At 41.3% G+C, this 22,007-nt stretch overlaps 2 protein-coding genes across 2 annotated transcripts; one reads left to right on the forward strand and one right to left on the reverse strand.

Moving 5' to 3' along the window:
• Positions 1 to 17,859: 17,859 nt before the first annotated feature.
• LOC126718437 (proline-rich extensin-like protein EPR1) lies at positions 17,860 to 18,798 on the forward strand. The gene has a single exon (XM_050420656.1). The coding sequence runs from the start codon at positions 17,860 to 17,862 to the stop codon at positions 18,796 to 18,798; it is 939 nt and encodes a 312-aa protein (XP_050276613.1).
• Positions 18,799 to 19,367: 569 nt separating this feature from the next.
• On the reverse strand, positions 19,368 to 21,274 carry LOC126721207 (capsanthin/capsorubin synthase, chromoplastic-like). The gene has a single exon (XM_050424252.1). It carries the CDS (start codon positions 20,979 to 20,981, stop codon positions 19,476 to 19,478), a length of 1,506 nt encoding a protein of 501 aa, XP_050280209.1. The 5' UTR covers positions 20,982 to 21,274; the 3' UTR covers positions 19,368 to 19,475.
• Between the last annotated feature and the right edge of the window lie 733 nt (positions 21,275 to 22,007).

Below are 22,007 nucleotides of genomic sequence, written 5' to 3' on the forward strand. Positions count from 1 at the left end.
GAGAGAGAGCCCAGATCGCGCCGCGCCGACTAGTGGCGCGATCGTCGATCGTGCTGCTCGTCCGACGATCGCATCGCGCCGACGAGCGGCGCGATCGTCGATCAAGCGGCGCGATCGACGATCGCGCTCGTCGGACGATCGCACCGCACGTCGATCGACGAGCGGCGCGATCGCGATCGTCGATCGTGCCGCTCATCGGACGCTCGTCGGACGAGCGTTTTGTTTCTCTTGTCGGATTTGATGCATTTTCTGTAAAAATGTTTGAATGAACCAAACACCAAAATTAATTTTCCGTAAAATGAATTTTGTGACAGCCAAACACATGAAAACGTTTTCCTTTCCGAAAAATAGCATTTCCGAAAAATGAAATATTTTCCGAAAATGCTTTTACGCGAACCAAACACAGCCTAAAGCTTTATTATTATTCAAACGTGAGTTGTGCGTCATCTTGACCAAATTATATTCTAACCCATTAAAAGTGCAAATGACAAAAATATTAAAATATTCTAACCCATTAAAAATGCAAATGACAAAAATATTAATAGCGCGCATTTCGCCCCTTTTTACTAATGAATGATTCTGGGAATTGAAAAAACAATTTTTTCTACAACGATTGAGAATATATTATTAAGAACAGACCACGTGCAATTCACGGTTGAATAATAAAGCCGCACTATCAACGTAGTTCCGTAATTCAAGGAGTTTGATTGATTTAAAAAAAAAAATTATGAGATGGGATGAAAATTTTAGATTAACATTTATATTTTATATACCGTCAAGTCAATCAAAGTTTTCTATCTTTCTTTCAAAAAAAAAATTTTAAGGTATAAATGGTAGGGATTCGGCAAGTCCAATATTGACAACAGCAACAAATCTGTTAAAATATTTCCCAATAACTAAAAATTGTTAGTTTGATGTGTCAGCTAAAAACACACGTAAAATTTAAAAATGGCAGTTGAATCTCAACACTGAAACTGTTAGATGACATGTCCAAATCAGTAATTTATGTGAAGTTCCCAAGTGATGTTAGAATTGACTCACTAAACTTATTTTCATTTAGATCTAAATAATTAATTTGTGTGAGGTTTCCAAGTGATGCTGGAATTGACACAATAAAATTGTTTCCTGATGGATCTAAATAAGTAATTTGAGTGAGATTTCCAAGTGATGTTGGAATTTCCCCTATGAAATTGCAATTAAAGAGATTCAAATGCTTCAAGGACTTTAGACTGCTGATAGAATTAGATAATTCTCTTAAAAAGAATATCTCAAAGATATCTAAGAATTTTAGGAAACTACTACTCCACTTAGATGTTGTCCTCGCTTAACAAATCAGTCTTGCACACTAATTCAAAAATTAGACCTAGGCCCAAGAATTGATTTAAATTTTACGATACTTTTAGCATTTCAGGTTATTTGTGAATGTTCAGCATTAAAGAGACAAATTTCACAAAGAAGGGCCAATTCTACATGACAAGCTTATTTTGTGAAAAAACAGGTTTAAGGTAGAAAAACTACCTGCTTGTAACCACGAAAATTGATTATTTTTTAGAGCTTCAAAATGTACCTCCCCAAGGATGTCATCCCCAATCTGATAAAACAATATTCTAAATTTTTGTATCCAGAAAAGCTTAAATATAAATAGGTAAGTCTTAATGTGGTACAAATACAACAAATTAGAGCATTCTAAGGTGGTTATTAGATAGTTTTGATGCATGTGTTTTAGGAGTTAAAGATGGACAATTAAAAGTTCTATAAGAGAAGTTCTTAGCTTCCACTATGAGACTACACAAAAGAATGCTCAAAACTATATTTGCGGAGGTTTTGACTTATCAAATATATATATATATACACACACACACATACTTGTGGAGGTTTTTTGAAAATATTTTTAAAATAATAATAATTCAACCGTTACAATAAGTGTTACAATAAATGGGAGAGGGGGGATTTGAACCCTGGTTCTCCTTATGAAGGAGACCAAGCAATGCCACTAAGTTACAAGACTTTTAACAAGATGATGTTTTGAACTAAACCGTCTTTAGTGAACAAATGAGTTTTTAACTAAGTTTTCTATAAAATTCGCTATTGTATAAGATTGTTTTAAGCTTAGATGATTTTAAAATATTATTGCATGTTCTAAAACAGTACTTAAAGTGGTTAAAGAATTTTTTTTTCCGTACTTACTTTAGAAAGTATAAACTATTTCATAAACTTTTTAGTCTTTATGTGTTCCATAAAGGGGTCAAGCATCAAATGTTTATGCTTAATTTATATCGAATTGTGTTCTTTTTAATATATGAACATGTTTCAAATAAATTCTTAAGATATAGAAAATTATTTATATTTCATGCAAAGATTGTTTGATTAATATGCCTCATTGTCAATGCTGCACCTCTAAATTACTTTTCATTAAATAAGCATTTTGACATACTGTTAGAACACATTATCTCCACGTATCCCTTATCTTTGTAAGAAATTACATAAAATGGAGATTAAAAACATGTAATCCAACGGTGAGATTGTCAAAAATTTTATCAAATTAAACATTATTGAATTTCATATATATATATATATATATATACACACACATATATATCAAGACTGTCCACTTAAATATGTAAAATTTAAAGAAAGACGAGTTCCAAATTTATTGTCAATCAGTGAAGCCACCCCCACTCACCCCCTTCTTCTTTTTTGTGGTGAATTTGGATGCTGGATTGCAGTGCATATATTGGCAGAAACAGAACATCTATATTTAATAGGAAAAAATTGTTTGATTAATACATTTCACTATGTTATCTCTAGTCTAAAAGTCCTCAACCTATTGAATACATAATTTCACAAACATTGGGAAAATAGTTGAGTCCTCATTAAGATTGACAGGGCACCTATCATAGTTTATCTTGTGTGCGCGTATGGTCTATAATGTTTTACACATAACTTGCAATTGGTCCAGTCTCTACATTTTGGTGAGTATATGTAGTGTGTTGTTTACGCTGCACCAAAGGTATATTGGATATCATTCTCAAGATATTTTGGTTTTGCAAAACATGAGAATGCTATATTCTTAGGAATTAGATAGGAATGTTACATGGCAAACTAGATGCGGGAATCCCACTTTACCAAGCACCTAATACTAGGAATCTAAATTTCCGAGAATGCTGATTTTCAAAGGAATAATAGTATTCTGTGGACCCAATGACACCTAAAAATAATATTCAAACAAAAAATAAAATAAAGCTAATTAACAAAACCCACAAAGTTTAAACAAAAATATAATTGAGATAGTATCAAGAGCTTAACATAATAGAATATGCAAGACTCTGCACCAAATACCTACTTAGTTACTAAGAAACCAGATATCTCCTATGTTATTAAGAAATATGAGTCAACAGATAACAATAATTTGAAGCAATTTAAGAAATACATACCCTATTGTGGACCAAGTTGCCAGTCTTGATGATATCACATTGCATTTCATCGTCCAGTATTTTTATTGCCTACCAACAAATTTTGTACAAAAGCTAAAAGTTACCAACTGATAAAAAGTAGCCAAAATAAAATAGTTGTCACAAGAGAGTTTCTACTAATATGGTATCGAAGGAAAGAGTCAAGCAAAATTACTTTACATGTTGCTCTTCCAAGACTTGCCATCAAATGTTGTATAAGAGCTAAAAGGGTTGGGGGGGACATCATCTCAGTAACAATTTCATACCTTTGAAATGCTACAGAAATTTCATACAGTATAGATATGAAAACAAGAGAAAAAAAAAAAGGTCAAAAGTTGTACCTGATGAACTGGAAAGCTTCTTGACAAAAACTTAATAAGATCCCTAGCCTTAATGATGATATATGGGTCCCTGGTCTTTCTGGTTGTTGAAACTGTCAGGGACCCCTCAACCTGACCAACATGAATCATACAACATATTAGAAAAACACATATACATTAGAAATGATAACAATAATTCACATTTGGCTCATATCTAGCAATGTAATCAGATTAATTTTCACTAAACAAATGGATCCATAGAAATTTCCCTTAAAAGTAGTAATTTGTTTACCAAAACTAATTAATTAAAAAAAAAGAAAAATTTACAGAAACTTACCAGATTAAGTTCACATGAAATGCCATACTCTTTCAAAGAGGAATTCACAGTTGGCCAGACCTCTTGCAAGTACTTCTCTGCACAAAGCAATTGAAAAACCAGCAACCTGAATTCAGCCAAATACTCAAAAAAGAAAAATATACCAAAAATGAACCAATTGCTAAGTTGGATTTGACCACTGTATCGAGGAAAGAGAGTGGAGAAGGAGCTGACTTCAAGCATTCTGGTTTCATTCCAAGACTGGTCAGACTTGTCAATCTTCCAGCGATCAATGTTGGGGTCATTATCCCATGGCTTCAGCTTGTCGTGCTTCCCCTTGTGCCTCATCTTTGGCTGCTGTGAAATGTCGCCATTGTTCTTGTAAGAACCAAGTACAAGAATTCTGGGCCTTAAATCACTTGGGCTCACAATTTATTTATAGTGGGTTTAAGGATTTCCTACAATGGGTCGTTCTCGGCAGAGAGACTCAAAGCAACACTCAGTTGATACTCTCTCCTTGACTGTTTTCTCTCAATTTTTCTGAACCCCTTCTTCTCCTAACTTTCTTCTATTTATAGCCAAGGTTAGTGGGGAGATTATGATTACAGTCACTGTTAGTGCTACTAAAGGTCCAGTATTATCTGGTTAAAGTGGGTGTTTAGGTGAAAGGGCGGTGCAGTATTTATGATCTTGGAACTTGGTTCCATTTTGACCGATTATGTTCGGCAACTCAATTTCCCGTGCATATCATGATTTTCCCGGATATGACTCACACGCTCGACCGAGAAAGCTTAACCGGTCAACTCTGGGAACTCAATACCCAAAACTTGTTTTTACTCTAAGACAGTTTCAAGAAGGGCATAAAGTAACTGAACCTTTCTGCTGGGCCTGCGCCCAAAGCCGGTATGGGCTTGGGCCCGGGGCCTAGATGGGTCTGGGCCCAAGGCCAGTATGGGCTTTGGAATCTCGGTACCGTACAATAGCCCCCCCTTGATTCATACTCGGTCGCCGAGAAGAATCAAGGAGCTGCCTGGGCCTTTTGACCTCGGGAATCTTCTAGCCTGGGACTTCTGACTGTCACTTCTTATTAATATTCATCTCAAAAGACGCGCTGGTTAGAGTGGCACGCCATTGCGGTAATTCTTTTGTCTATCTACTCCTTCATATAGATTTCCTTTTGCTTCCTTTCTAACCTTTGCACTTGCTAGGCCGCTCAAATGGCTCACATTGTGGCTGCCCGGGCCCGGGAGCTTGCCGAGGAAAACGAGCGCGCGAAGGAGGCGCGGGAGTCAGCGGTGAAAACGGCTAAGGAAAAGCTGAAGGCTGCTGAGTCTGCTGAGAAAAAGGCTGCTGCTGCGGAGAAGAACCGAGCATTGGCCGAGAAGAGGTACGCGGAGCTCCTGACTCAGCAGAATGAGACGGAGGTCAAGCTAGCCCAAGCCATCAGCCTTAATACCTCCAACGCCGAGGAGATTGCCGATCTCAGGGCAGGCTTGGCGGCCGCGGAGCAGAAATGGTACGATGTCGGTTTTGCCGATGCCAAAAATTCCGCAGAGCCGGTAGTGGCTCGGGCTCGGAATATGGGTTTTGAGGCCGGGTGGTTTGCCGTTCTCCAAGCAATGGGAGTTCCCGAGGATTCGCCTTTGAGAGACCCCGGCCAAATTCCATTCCCGAGCCCTGCACCTGCCGCCCAAGATGCCCCGGTTGCTATTGACGAGGAGGAGACGGCCAGTATGAGGGAGCTGGTTGAACAAATCGATGCTAACGCCGAGCCCAAGGAAATGGAAGCCACCGGTATCCCGACTGTGCAGGAGCTTCTCGGTGAGGGCCCGCCTTTTCCCCTGACCGTCCAGCAGGAAGTGACACCGCCGACCCAACCTCCCAGCTGATTTTACTTTTATTTACTAGCTTATTTTTTATTTTGTTGGTTTTATTTGCCTATGTCACCGGGATGTGGTGACTAAACAATTGCCTTTATTTGTTTAATTAGTAGTCCGTTTTCCTTTTCCGTTTCAATTTGTTGAATGAATTTATATCTATTTATGTGTTTTGCTTAAACCATGCCAGTGCTATGGCCGCTTAATAGAATGGTACCCCCGAGAACCTGTTGTGCGGCGCTGTGGGTAATTTGAGAGCGCTAATGGACTTAGTATTTGTAAAAGGGTTAGGTTTTCATCAGGCTTTGGTTTAACCGAGAATCGTGTTTTCGTCCTTAGAGTATTCGCTTGTAAGGTTTCCACTTGTTCGGAGATTTGAGTTTAACCGAGAATCAAGTTTCTGTCCTTAGAGACTTGTTTGTAAGGTTTCCACCTGCTCGGCGATTTTGGTCGAGCCGAGGATCAGGTTTCTGTCCTTAGAGATTTGTTTGTAAGGTTTCCACCTGCTCGGCGATTTTGATCGAGCCGAGAGTCAGGTTTCTGTCCTTCGAGATTTATTTGTAAGGTTTCCACCTGCTCAGCGATATTGATCGAGCCGAGGGTCAGGTTTCTGTCCTTAGAGATTTGTTTGTAAGGTTTCCACCTGCTCGGCGATTTTGATCGAGCCGAGAGTCAGGTTTCTGTCCTTAGAGATTTATTTGTAAGGTTTCCACCTGCTCGGCGATATTGATCGAGCCGAGGGTCAGGTTTCTGTCCTTAGGGACTTATTTGTAAGGTTTCCACCTGCTCGGCGATATTGATCGAGCCGAGAGTCAGGTTTCTGTCCTTAGAGATTTATTTGTAAGGTTTCCACCTGCTCGGCGATATTGATCGAGCCGAGAGTCAGGTTTCTGTCCTTAGAGATTTATTTGTAAGGTTTCCACCTGCTCGGAGATATTGATCGAGCCGAGGGTCAGGTTTCTGTCCTTAGAGATTTATTTGTAAGGTTTCCACCTGCTCGGCGATATTGATCGAGCCGAGGGTCAGGTTTCTGTCCTTAGGGACTTATTTGTAAGGTTTCCACCTGCTCGGCGATATTGATCGAGCCGAGAGTCAAGTTTCTGTCCTTAGAGATTTTTTTTGTAAGGTTTCCACCTGCTTGGCGATATTGATCGAGCCGAGAGTCAGGTTTCTGTCCTTAGAGATTTATTTGTAAGGTTTCCACCTGCTCGGAGATATTGATCGAGCCGAGGGTCAGGCTTCTGTCCTTAGAGATTTATTTGTAAGGTTTTCACCTGCTTGGCGATATTGATCGAGCCGAGGGTCAGGTTTCTGTCCTTAGAGATTTATTGGCGATTCTCTTGGTGTGCGGTTACGGAGTCAAAAACAGCATATACAAAAAAGTTCATCATGCTCTTAATTTTAATGGAATACAAGTTCTGGCTTACACCGATGATTATGCGTAGAATTTCTTCAAGTTGTTGGCGTTCCATGGTCAGGGGAGCGGCCTCTCGTCAAGGTCTTCCAAGTAGTAGGCCCCTGCACCCGCGATGGCTGTGACTCTGTATGGTCCCTCCCAACTCTGAGCAAACTTCCCTGCAGCCATGTCCCGCATGTTCCCCACTACCCTTCTTAACACTAGTTCCCCGGCACGGAATTCCCTGGCCTTTACATTTCGGTTGTACCTTTGGGCCAACTTCTGCTGATACTCGGTAAGTCGTACGGTCGCGGCCTCCCTGCATTCTTCTAGCCAATCCAAATGCTCCATCATCAGGTCGGCGTTCTGTACGGGGTCAAACCCGGCGACCCGTGCACTGCATAAGCTCACCTCGGTTGGTATCACTGCTTCTGCTCCGTATGTCAGAGAAAACGGAGTTTCCCCCGTGGATCTCCTGGGGGTCGTGCGGTAGGCCCACAAAACACTGGGTAGCTCTTCTGCCCATCTTCCTTTCGCTCCATCCAACCTTCTCTTGAGCCCGTTCAAAATAGTCTTGTTTACTGCTTCAGCTTGGCCGTTGCTTTGTGGGTATGCCGGGGTTGAATACTTGTTCTTGATGCCGAGCTCGCTGCAAAAGGTCCGAAAAGCGTTGCTGTCGAACTGTAGCCCATTGTCTGTCACTAGCGAATTCGGCACCCCAAACCTTGTAACTATGTTTTTCCATACAAATTTTTTCACGTCAGTATCCCGGATATTAGCCAAGGCTTCAACTTCAGCCCACTTTGTGAAGTAATCTACAGCCACCAATACAAAACGGTGGTTCCCCGTTGCTCGAGGGAATGGCCCGAGGATGTCAAGCCCCCATTGTGCAAATGGCCACGGGCTGCTGACAGGATTTAGACGTCCTGCCGACTGATGGATCATTGGGGCGTGCTTTTGACATTGTTCGCAACTCTGAACGTATTCGGCGGCATCCTTCTGCATCTGTGGCCACCAAAACCCCTGTGTCATTGCTCTGTGTGCTAAAGATCGTCCCCCAGCATGCCCGCCGCACATTCCCTCATGCAGCTCGGTCAGAAGCTCCTTGACTCTTTCGGGATGCAGGCACAAGAGGTAAGGGCCCGCGAAGGACCTTCGGTACAACTTTCGGTCCGAAGACAGCCAGGACCTGGGAGCCATTCGTCGAATCTTGTTGGCCTCGGCCTCATCCTCTGGAACTTTATCTTCGGAAAGGAAGTCTATGATCGGGTTCATCCAACATGGACCGGCCACCGCCACCTGCGCAACCTCTACTCCGGCCTGGTCGAGAACACTCTTCACACAGATGCTTGGCTCCCTTATAAGTTCTATCGTGATAAGCCTTGGCGTGTCCTCGGTAGCCGATGAGGCTAACGTGGCAAGAGAGTCAGCGTGCTTGTTTTGTGACCGGGCTACCTGGGATATCTTTACCGTTCCAAACTGATCGATAATCTGCTTTGCCGTACTTAGATAAGCTTTCATTCGGGGGTCCCGAGCCTCGAAGTCCCCAGTGATCTGATAAACAACCAGCCGAGAGTCCGAGTAGATCTCCACGTCCTTTGCGCCCAGATGTAATATTGCCCTCAACCCGGCCAGTAGGGCTTCATATTCGGCTTCGTTGTTCGAGGCTTTGAACCCCAATCTGAAGGAGTGTTCCAGTCGTATACCCTCAGAGGTGATTATGACAATACCAGCCCCGGCCCCTATAGCATTTGATGCGCCGTCCACAAATAACCTCCACGGGCGAATCTCTGCACTACAGATTACCTTGCCTTCATTCTTGGGTGTAAATTCTGCGATGAAATCAGCGAGAACCTGTCCCTTCACCGAGCTTCTAGGTCGGTATCTTATGTCAAACGATCCCAACCGAGTCCCCCATTTGGCAATCCGTCCTGTGAAGTCGGATCTCTTCAACAGTGACTGCAATGGATACTTGGTGAGGACGAACACTGTGTGTGCCTGGAAGTAATGTGGTAACTTCCTCATGGCGTGCACCAGGGCCAAAACTAACTTTTCAAGAGGCAGGTACCTTGTCTCGGCATCGACCAAGGTTTTGCTCACGTAATACACCGGCATTTGTACTCCCCGGTCCCTTAGTAACACAGCACTTACGGCATGATCGGTGATTGCAAGGTACATAAACAGATCCTCCCCGGGCTCCGGGGCCGTCAACCTCGACGCCTTTGCCAAATATTCCTTTAGTTCTCGAAAAACTTCATCGCAGCTCTCATCCCATCGAAACCCCTTCCACTTTTTCAGAAGCTGATAAAACGGCCGGCAGCGATCGGCAAACTTGGAGATAAATCGATTCAAGGCGGCTAACATTCCAGTGAGCACTTGTACCTCTTTGGGATTGCTTGGTGGTTTGAGGCGGTTCACGGCTTCTATTTGATCGGGGTTAGCTTATATTCCCCGAGTAGAGATCAGATATCCCAGGAACTTACCAGCCCCCACTCCGAAAGTGCACTTCTCGGTAGTCAGGCGCAATTTGTGCCGACGTAGTATCTCGAACACTCCCCGGAGATCTTCGGTATGCTGTGACTCAATTTTGCTTTTTACCACCATATCGTCGATATAAACTTCAACCGTGCATCCAATTTTTTCTCGGAACATTCTCGTCATCATTCGCTGATACGTAGCCCCGGCGTTCTTCAATCCAAACGGCATGACCTCGTAGTGATAGTTTGCATTCGGGGAGATAAATGCTGTCTTTTCTCGGTCTTCGGGCGCCAAGGCAATCTGGTGGTAGCCCTGGAAGGCATCTAGGAAGCTCATCCTCGGGTGCCCGTATGTTGCATTTACTAGCTGGTCAATCTTGGGCATCGGGAATGGGTCCTTGGGACATGCCTTGTTCAAGTCTGTGAAATCCACACAAACTCTCCATTTTCCGTTCTTCTTCTTCACCACGACAGTGTTTGCCAACCACTTCGGGAAGAATATCTCCTTTATGGCTCCGGCCTCCTTCAGCCACTGTACCTCCAGGTTCACTGCATCGACGTGTTCTTTTGACGCTCTTCTCGGTTTCTGCTTCTTCGGGGGGAACAATGGATCCACGTTGAGTCTGTGGACAATGAACTCGGGATCTACGCCGGGCACTTCATACGGGCTCCATGCGAAAACATCTATGTTCTGCAACAGGAACAACAACATCTCTACCCTTTCCCGGTCATTCATGCTTGTACCTATCTGGAAATATCTGTCAGTATCTGGGAGAATTCTTACCTTTAGCACCTCCTCAGCAACGTTCGCCCCAGTTTCCCCCGGGGGTTTCTGTAATTGCTATGAATTCTCTTTCTCGTTTTCCTCAGTTTGACCGAGCTGTTCCTTCTCCCACCTGACCGCGGCGACAAGGCACTGCCTCGCCACCCGTTGGTTCCCCCTTACCTCGGCAACTCCATTCTCAGTAGGAAATTTTACTTTCACGTGAAGGGTGGACGGAACAGCCCCCATGGCGTGAATCCACGGCCTTCCCAGGATTGTGGTGTATGGTGCGAATGATCGGACTACTATAAATGTAACTATAACTCCCTTGCCTTCCATGTCCACTAGGAGAGAGATTTTCCCCTCGGGAATTACAACTCTCCCGTCAAACGAGACTAACGGCGTGTCATACTTTGCCAAATCCTGGGTCTTTAACCCGAGCCCTTCAAAGAGGTCCGGGTACATGACGTCGGCCCCACTTCCTTGATCAATCATTACCCTCTTCACCAGGAATCCGCCTATCCGGGCTGTCACCACCAAAGCATCGTCGTGGGGTTGGATCGTCCCTTCTAAATCGTCTTCTCCGAACGAGATGGACAGCCGTCCAACTTTCTTTTTCTTCTTGGATGATTCTCCCTCCGCGCAGGCCACTGTCAATACCCTTTTTGCCGCTGCTGCCCTTCTTGGTGCGGCATGGATGACTTCGATTACCCCCAGGGGTGGTGGAAGGGGATTCCTTTTCTGTTGGGCGCCCTGCCCGGTTTCTCGGTCATTGGAATCTGCTACCAACTCTTTTAGGTACCCGGCCCTTACTAGCTGTCTGAGATGATCTTTTAACACTCGACACTGCTCGGTGGTGTGCCCCTTGTCTCTGTGATGGGTGCAGTATAGGCTTTGGTTCCTCCGGGATGGGTCGCCCCCCATTTTGTTCGGCCACCTAAAGAATGACTCGTTTTTTATCCGTTCCAAGATCTTGTGCACGGGCTCTTTAAACACCACATTAACCCCGTCGATCTGCGCCTCTGGTTGCTGCATTCTAAAGTCCCTTTTCGGTTTCGTCGGCAAAATGCTTTGACGAGATCTCCCCACTAAAGGAGCCTTCCCCCTGCTTTGCAGCCGATCATCCTCCAGGCGTTTGTACTCCTCTATGCGTCTCATCAGTTGCCTCATATCCTCAGGGGGTCTTCTCGTCAGTGACTCCCGTAATTCAGAATCTTCAGGGAGCCCCATCCTGAAGGTGCTTGCTGCAATTTTCTCGTTTCCTCCACCAATCTCGTTGTAGAGTTCCCAGTATCGGCTGGCATAACTCCGAAGGGTTTCCCCGACCCTCATCTTTATGGAAAGTAGTGCGTCAACCGGCTGTTGCACTCGGCTGCATGTCACGAACCTGCTGCCGAATTCTTGAATCAACTCGGCGAAGCTGTGTATAGAACCCTTCCGCAGCCCATTGAACCATCTCAGTACAGTAGAGCCGAGACTAGAGGGGAATACTTTACACATCAATGCATCGTTGTGCGCATGCAAAGATATCATGTGGATGTAATGGCTAACGTGCTCCACGGGGTCTGTCCTCCCCTCATACGAATTGAATGGTGGTCGTGTGAATCTGCTCGGCATCGGGGCCCGTTCAATTTCATCGGAGAATGGTGACCGGGCCGCCATCCGCAAGGCTCGGCTCGACTCATGGTGTCCATGGCGGCATTATGGTGCAGTCGTTCCTCCGGCGATTCTGATCCTTGGTGATCGTAACCATGCGACCGTGAACGGTTCTGCTGATGACATGGTTCCCGTGGTTGCCAGTGTGACTCTTGGGAACGCGATCGGTCTTGGGATCGCTGCGTATTAGACCGGCTGGAGCCCTCGCCCTGGTTTCTCCTTTGTTGGGGGTTGCGATTCCTTTCATGTCGCCAACCCCTTGCTTCCAGCTCTAAATCCATTACCAGTCTGCGTAACCGCTCCAGCTCTCGGTCCCTTTCGTCATACTGTCGATGCGCCGAGACGTCTGAAACCGTCCAGTGTGTCTGAGCCGACCCCTCTCCCAATCCGGACCTTTCCTCCCCTCTTGGGTGCTCCCTATCTTCCCGTCGTTTCTGCCTTCTCTCCCTCCACGTTGACCCCCGAGAAGATCCCATGGAGCCGCTCGGTGCACGCTCCCCTGAACGCTCCTCAGACATTCCTGTCGTTTGAGTCCCAGTCGAACCACAGCTTTGTAGGAGGGCCCCACGGTGGGCGCCAATTGTAAGAACCAAGTACAAGAATTCTGGGCCTTAGATCACTTGGGCTCACAATTTATTTATAGTGGGTTTAAGGATTTCCTACAATGGATCGTTCTCGGCAGAGAGACTCAAAGCAACACTCAGTTGATACTCTCTCCTTGACTGTTTTCTCTCAATTTTTTTGAACCCCTTCTTCTCCCAACTTTCTTCTATTTATAGCCAAGGTTAGTGGGGAGATTATGATTACAGTCACCGTTAGTGCTACTGAAAGTCCAATATTATCTGGTTAAAGTGGGTGTTTAGGTGAAAGGGCGGTGCATCATTTATGATCTTGGAACTTGGTTCCATTTTGACCGATTATGTTCGGCAACTCAATTTCCCGTGCATATCATGATTTTCCCGGATATGACTCACACGCTCGACCGGGAAAGCTTAACCGGTCAACTCTGGGAACTCAAGACCCAAAACTTGTTTTTACTCTAAGGCAGTTTCAAGAAGGGCATAAGGTAACTGAACCTTTCTGCTGGGCCTGCGCCCAAAGCCGGTATGGGCTTGGGCCCGGGGCCTAGATGGGTCTGGGCCCAAGGCCAGTATGGGCTTTGGAATTTCGGTACCGTACAGTTCTCATGCTCCATCGCCCAATTCATCTTTTCTTATCGGGACAACTATAATTTTGCATTCATAATGAAATTATATATAAAATTAACTGCAAGTTCCATCCACTAATTCTCTTGACAACACCAATCAAGCCACTTGAAGAAAAATAATAATAATAATAATAATATTAGGAAGTGCTTCCAAATAAACATAAGCCAACACTGCCCAAAAACAAGAGCACACTTTATATTTACCCTTTCAGCTGGGATTCAATAGTTACTGCAGAAACCATAGAAAGCTTAAATAAGAAATTACATTGAGTAGCATCTAGCTAAAACGATGCAAACAAACCCCTCCAATACACAATTAGATCCAATAAAACTAAAACCAAGGAAGATATTAGATTAGGTCCATTTGAGCTGCATTGTAAATTTTGCTTAGCTTCCAATAGTATGTTCACATGCTATAAAGGTCACTATTCTTATCATACCCACATGTAATGGAAAGTTCCTCTTTTTTTTCCCCTTGGAGATGAATCAATGATCATATATAATTAAAGAGGAAGAGAAAGTATGCTACAGATATCTGTAGCCTTGCCTCAACCATTGAAACACAAAAAAGTATGATCTGAAACAATGATGCTAATTAAAGCCACACATGATTGGAATTAATATGGCTATATATACAAAGCATAAACATCCCATCTCACATGACCCTGGTTGAGATACTTGAGTACAATATCAAACAACTTAATTTTCCTCATTTGCCAAACAGAGAGCTTAGACATCTCTAAATTAAAAATCAGTTTTTTGAGTCTTGCATTGCAATTCAACCAAAAAATAGGTAGCAAATGTCGTTTTATTAAATCTTAAAACCCCTTATCTCAACAAGCACATAAATTTATTTCATTGCTAGTAGAGAAAGTTTAATGCTTTTTTTTTCCAAAAAAAAATTAACTACTGTCTCATAAGGCATCAAGTTTGTGTATAACTCCTATCCATACGTGTTACAAGTTGTGTCTCATGTTTGATAAAAATTCAGACTTTATTAAAAATAAGTAAGAATTATTATAATGGTGAGTGAGACTTAAGTAAGAGTTATGTAAAACGAATGAAACTGCAGTAAGCAAGAAAAAGCTGACCAATAAGTTCATTAATTTGCACTCTGCCAAAAATATTTAATGACAAAAAGACAGAAACATATAAAACCGCCAGAAGGGTTACCTGAAAGTTGTGGAGAAGATTGGTGAATGAGGCTTTGCTTTCGGTTTAAGCTGTGGGTGCGAGTCGGTTCCAGGAAGTACTATCAAGTGACCGAAAATAAATAGGTTAGGGTGGAGCCAACTAGTACGAGGAGTCAAACGGTTAGTAGAGGTTTTGCCCATATATAAAACTTTTTTTTTTTTGGTTGTATAAATGTATAAAACATTTTAGAACTTCTTAGACCCATTTTAAATACGGGTAATTTTCAATCCCAATCAATTTAGATACATTTTTTTTTTTTTTTTGGTAAAGGTGATATTTTGTGGTTTGCATTAATGAGAATGATATTAAAACTAAGTATATATGATAGTAATGTTACTTCAATCCCAATTTGTTACGTTAACAATCGTGAACGTTTTATATACATATGTTATTATTTCAATCCTTTGAGGCTTAGCTCCATCTCGATTAACATGCCCCTACTACTGGGACTCCATAAGTGATTGGCATTGTGGTTTTGGACAAGGGTACTTACCTATGGTTTAAACAACAATTTAATATTGGATAATATTAGGGATACAAGTGTGCTGATTTTTCTTTTTTTTTAAATCCAATTCAACTCTCCAAGGTTGAGAAATCCCTAAACCAACTAATGACAATTTTAAAACTAACTCAACCTATCCATTAGGAAATAAGATGGGCCATTTAGCTAGGGCTACTAAAACATTTTGAGCTTTCATTCAACTATTTAAGAAAATTCAATTAACAAAATGGGTGAATAGAATTTTCAAAACTCTATAGTGTAGTGTATAGTTTTTTTTTTTTTTTTTTAAATAAATCAAATTTAATACTTCAAAAGTTTAAGTTGTTAAGCAAAAGTTTAGTTATCTTGTGACATACCTTTAGCAAAACTACTAGTTAAATTTATATGCATTGATTATTTAGAGAACAGTAAATTTATTACACAATTTTTTGCAACTGCTTATGCAACCTATTGTGATTGGTGTATAAAAAATGGCATTAGTGATGGTCTGGTGGGCACAAGTAAAAACGATGTTGCTCTAATAACAATTTATCACTTTATCAAATTATAGAAACGATGTTGCTCTAGCATTGTTCTTTGTGGCTCAATCCATGAGGAGGGAAAGCCCAAGCAATGAAGCCCTGCTCTTGTTACTGACAAGACAAAGATATTGAAGGATTGACAATTGGAGATTTCTAACTCGTTTCTTTGGCAGTTTTTTAGGCAAATATGAGTGTTTTTGAAATGAAGAGTCATACAATGGTTGTTTTCATGAGAGAATGCAGTTTTATGGTGATGTTGTCCATTCCTTGTGCAGGATCTAAGTCTACAGTCATGGTTGAAAGGGATTGTGCTCCTTTTTCTTCCTTTTTTTTCCTCTTTACGAAGCACAAAAACTTATCTCTCCACATGGGGATTTGGTTGAAGATATAAAATAAAATGGGTCACCATTGCTTTAAGAGACGTTTATTTTAGCTTTGTAAATCCTTTATGTAATCATGTTGTTCACATTCTAGAAAAAAAAAAGCTTTAGGGTTTGTTTGGATACAGCTTATTGCTGAAAACTAAAAATACTGTAGCAAAATAATTTTTAAATGTGTGAATAGTACTGTGGGACCCAGTTTTGAAGTTGTTTTTGCTGAAAAAAGTATTTGCGAGTCCCGTGAATAGTGCATGGGACCCACCATTTTTCTGCAAAACACTGGAACGCACAGAAAATGTGCGTTCCAAACACACCCATGTGTTTGAATACCACTTATTTCGCTGAAAATTGAAAATTGGAAACACTATAGCAAAATAATTTTTAAATGTGTGAATAGTGTCGTGAGACCCATTTTTAATGAAAGTTTTGTTGAAAAAAGAGGTTTGTGGGTCTTGTGAACAGTGCATGAGACCCACTGAATAATGCCCAGAGCCAGAGAAATGCGCTTCAAAAAAAAAAAAAAAACGCAGACGCTGAATCCAAACGGGTATTTAATAAAATGTAACTCTCATATTTAGGTTGAAAATTGTCCTGGCTAGCTTCCTTTTGCCTTCTGCACAAATGGATATGATTTAATTTGGTATTAAAAAAGCTAATCAGAGATTCGAAAACGGTTTTGTTACCTTTCCCAAGTCCAAAACTCCAACTGTTTTCCGTGATGCATAGTGGTAAAGAGCTGTCGAGGGGACAACTGAGTGCAACATAGATCCATGCCCTTTAAAGATGCTCATCATTATCCCTTCTAATAAGTACCCTTCTTCTTTTTTTTTCATAGATCTTGATAAATATGGCATCCACTCTAAGATATGACTCTTTGTCTTGTCTCTTTTTTGACAAAAATAAACTTTATCAGTTGAATTAATTGAAACTCACTCATCTAAATACATTTAGATGTAACCTTTTGCCGAATATTTATTTACATATTTTTTGAAACTTGGTTAAAATGTGGTAATTTTATTTAGAAAATGTGAGATATATATATAAAAAAAAAAAAAAAAAAAAAAAAAATTGCACATAAGAACTCAACATTTTCCCCTCATCAATCATGAAAGAAAAGGGATAAAACAAAGTTTGAGATATGGTGCAATACCATTTAAGGATTGAGGCGGGAATTTTAATTTTAAATTGAATCCTTAGATTGGAAAAGGACATGCCATAAAGTTCAGTGAGTTCATAATTTCTATCTCATTACTCTTAGCTGGTTATGAATTAAGATGCTAAACGACTTTTAGCCAATTTTGAGAAAGAGGAGGTTTGCCTTGAATGCTATTGCTAATTTCATATTACCATAAAGAGACCCTCATTTATGATTTTATATGGTATTATTACTATCTAGAGAGACTTTCTAATTTCTATAGATGAGGGTTTCTCTTTCTTCATAAAAAAAAAAAAAACAAAGAAGAAAAAAAAAGACCCTCATTTATAGAAATTAGAAAGTCTCTTTGAAGATAATTTTTTGAAAAAGTAACATAAAAAAAAAAAAAATCATAATTAATGACCAATTGACAAATTTCAAAACACAGCTAGCCAAATTCCAGAAGATCCATAATAATTCGAAGCTATTGGCACATATTGTAACTGCCATGCATAGATCTGCCACTCATTTGTCCATAAATTGAGCTTAGATCTTGAACACATCTTAGTCCATCCCACCTTTGACATGGCCATTAGTCTTGCATGCAAAACCTCTGCTAGTTTATTTAAGTAGCATTGTATAGACTTTCCCATTTAGGCTGCAATGAGATTCTCACAGCCATGTCTAAGTTTGTTACTAGTTTTAGCCAATGTCTTAGTCGATAACTGTGTTGCAGCTGAACTTCCCAACAATGGCCATAGACTCAACCCGGCGTGCTTTTGGTTATACCCTCCACCGGATTATGACTATCCTAGCCCAACTCTGACGCCACCATTAGAATCCCCAAATCCGCCAACACATGGACGGCCTCCTTCACCAAAACCTCCAATTAGTCCACCCCCAACTCCAACCTCTCCACCAAAACCTCCTTGTTCTCCCCCAAAAAAGCCACCTCCAACTCCAACTTCTCCACCAAAACCCCCTTGTTCTCCCCCAATAAAGCCACCTCCGACTCCAACTTCTCCGCCAAAACCCCCTTGTTCTCCCCCTATAAAGCCACCTCCAACCCCAACTTATCAGCCACCACCAGTACCCACAGCTCCGCCAAAACCCCCTTGTTCTCCCCCAATAAAGCCACCACCAACTCCAACTTCTCCACCAAAACCTCCTTGTTCTCCACCAAAAAAGCCACCTCCAACCCCAACTTATCAGCCACCACCAGTACCCATAACTCCCCCAATTATTAGTCATCCCCCACCAACTCACAAACCTCCAGCATGTCCACCAACCCACAAGCCACCTCCAACCTCCCCACCACCAAAGGCACATCAACCCCCTCCACAAATATCACCACCAGTTCAAAAACCTCCTCCAACTCCAACTTATCAACCGCCAACACCATCTCCTCCAATATCTAGTCCTCCACTTTCGCCTCCACCAACGCCTAAACCTCATCCATGTCCACCTACCCCCAAACCTCCTATTAAACCTCCAGAAACACCACATACAGAACAGCCTCCATCATCTCCTCCACTAGTTTATACACCCCCAGTAAGCCCTCCTCCAACATATGGATACCCTCCACCATCATACCAGACATAATCAACTATAGTCCATTTAAAGTTCAAGTAAGTTTATTACAAAAAATGTCTATTTAAGACTACAAAGTTTCTTTCTCTGTCTCTGTAATGCATCTCATTGAAGCCAAGCTTGTAGTAATACTTACTTTGAAAAAATAAAATGTATGGAGGGCATTAATATAGAAGACGTCTTGTTTTATTAAGTCAATAATGATTCTATTATGTTATTTCCATCAAGCATAGATTAATTGTAGGAAAATTATTAAGTACTCCTGGTTACTTTTTTTGAGAATCAACTCCTGGGTACTTAAATCATCATAAACTCATATAAGCAGATCATGCTCTACGGCACATTTCAGACTTTCCATATCCCTATTGCCAAAGCAACCATCACAAAGTGCATATCACTTAATATTTAACTTAATTATCCTTTGTCATCAACAGGCCATGCATTAAATAATTAAAATTAAGCAAATCTCTCGAGTATTTTAATCTTCTACAATCGATAGCTGCAAGCTTTAATTTTTCAACATATATCTATTCCATAAATTCATTTGCTGTTAATAATGTTCTTAAATAACAAGTGTAAAATTCCTGCTTAAAATTTTCCTTGAAAAAAAGGAGATGCCATGCCACAATTTTGAATTTCTTAAATAGCAACAGAAACAGAGTCAATATAAATTCTACAACCTTCCACCATTAGATGGTTTCTATTGCTAGTTTACCCACCATTTTAGCCAAGGGCACAGGACACTTTGTAACAATATCAAACCTGGACATATTCGAGGCGCGTCCAAACAGAGATAAGCTTAGTAGAAGAAGCTCTTGAAGGGACAACCTTGAGGAAAGGAAGCCTTGCCACTGATAAGGATCCAAATTAAAGAAAGCATCAAAGAACCTTCTTGTTCCATCCAAATCAAGCTTCAATAAAGTCTCCATTCCAAAAGAGTAAAACTCTCTTCTACACCTCCTTTCAATTGGCCACAAGCCATTCCACGCTCTATGATAAAGTGGCTGCCCTCTGATCATCCTGGTTGAGCCAAGGCACTCAGCAATGGCATCAGCTAAGACTGGTGCCAGAGCCATTGACCTAGCCACCATGTACCCTGTTGAAGGGTGAACAACCCCAGAAGTCCCACCAATTGCCATTACACTCTGAGGGAGTTTTGGGAGTGGACCTCCCATTGGGATCAAACACTTCTCATCCTCCAATACCCTCTTCACTCTAATTCCTAAATGCCTTAATCTTGCTACCATCCTTGACTTCACTTCCTTATAGGATAACACAGGCCGAGAAACCAGAGAAGTCTCTTCTAAAAATACCAAATTTGAATCAAACGGCATTGCATATAGAAAAGTAGGAAACCTTGAATTTTTAACTCGCAAATAAGGCTCATTTCCCAGATGGGTATCTCTCCAATCCATAAGAACCATCTTATCCAAGTCAAAAGGGTGTTCTTCCACTTCAGCCAAAATTCCATGAGCAATCTGATACCCATGATTCCTTTTCTTATCATACTCTATAAAACTACTTGCAAAGCCACTCGCATCAACAATTAAGCTTGCCTTCAATTCATTCCCATCATCACACATAATGAAAGACTCAAACTCTTGGTGCTCAATTTTCCAAACCTTAGCCTCATGAAATTTAACACCATTGGACACACACCCTTCCATTAGTTTCGTTTTTAGTTTTTTCCTACTAACTCTACCATATGGTCGGTCTAAATACTTGGTCTTGTTTTCATCGAGATAAACACAAGCCATAGGCCATGTTTTGTCTAAGCAGTCCTCAAGCTTCAAGCTTTCAAACTCATCAACCCAAACACCATAGTTATTAGGCCACACGGAAAGCGGAGAAGGGTCAACACAACATACCTTGATTCCATAGCGAGACACTTGCTCTGCAAGACGAAGTCCAGCTGGGCCAGTCCCAATGATGATCACATCAAAGTGGGGCCTATCAGACTTGGGGTCCCACCATGAGAGATCAAAATCCAAACTTTCAGGTTGTGTAGTTTCAGGCTTCAAGTCAAGGAAATTTCCAAACTTGCTGCTTTCAATTCTGTAATATTGATGCTTCTTTGTTGAAGATGTGGTATTGGGTCTTGGAGAAGAGATTGAAGGGGTAGTGGGTGATAGGAAGAACTTGTTAGTACATAGTGTAGTTGGTGGTGGTGAAAATAGCCTGAAAAGAGTCCCCATGGAATTCTGGGAGATGGGAAGGACTTAGTCCTAAGGTAAATGAAAAAGTGGAACTCTGCTATAGTATTTTATATGTGCAAAAAGGAATCCAAAATATATCTGGAAAATGATACTGCACAAGCACAACCTATTTGCCAAACTGATTTCGGCATTTGGTGCCTATGATTTAAATAATGGGAATTATAGAGGGCGTACCAAGTTATACATTGAATGTTTGAATCTCCAATGAAAATGACAAAAAAGGATATGTAGTCAGACCCAGTTCACTGTCTCATGCATCAAGTTGGCTTTGTTTTGTTCACAGAAGCACTAGTAATGAACTCTATAGTATTCTTGCACCATAATGATGACAATAAATTTCACTTTATTTTTTCCCTTCCTTTTACACTTCATTTGGAAGTGAAATTGTGATCAATGTGAAACCATTTTACATGGACTATTATTACTATATTTTTATTAACACACCAACTATAATCTATTATCTTAACAATAATAAAAAAAATAAAAGATAAAATACAGTCAGCACTCTTGAAGTTTGAACTAATATCAATCAAATTCAAGATATTTCAAATTGATCAATTTGATCCCTAAACCCCACTTGATGATCCCTAAATTATTACTCAATTTTCTTTCTTTCTCTAGGTAATCAAGAATCAAATTAGCCAATTTAATTGTCTTAGACTAGCTGATATTAGCGTGAACCTCACAATGTTACATGTATTTTAACCAAAAATAAAATTATAAAATTTGTTGGGTACTTAAGATATCTTTAGAGTGGTTGATGGGGTCAATGGTTTACAGGTGTTGTGAGTTTGCCACATTGGGTAGAAGCCTACTTGGTGGTGTACCACCCACCAGAGTTGGGGGGCAAATTTTAATGGAGAGTTAGGCACGTAGGACCCCACAGATTCCATCTTGTACGTTTACTGGGTGTCACACCCACTGAGAGCATTCTTGGTAGCGGCAAAAACACTCCTTTGCTTTGTCATAGACTCATATCATCTACGTTCAGCTCAGAAACCGCCA

This window comes from Quercus robur, chromosome 1 (genome assembly GCF_932294415.1).
Source record: "Quercus robur chromosome 1, dhQueRobu3.1, whole genome shotgun sequence".
Taxonomy (NCBI): Eukaryota; Viridiplantae; Streptophyta; class Magnoliopsida; order Fagales; family Fagaceae; genus Quercus; species Quercus robur.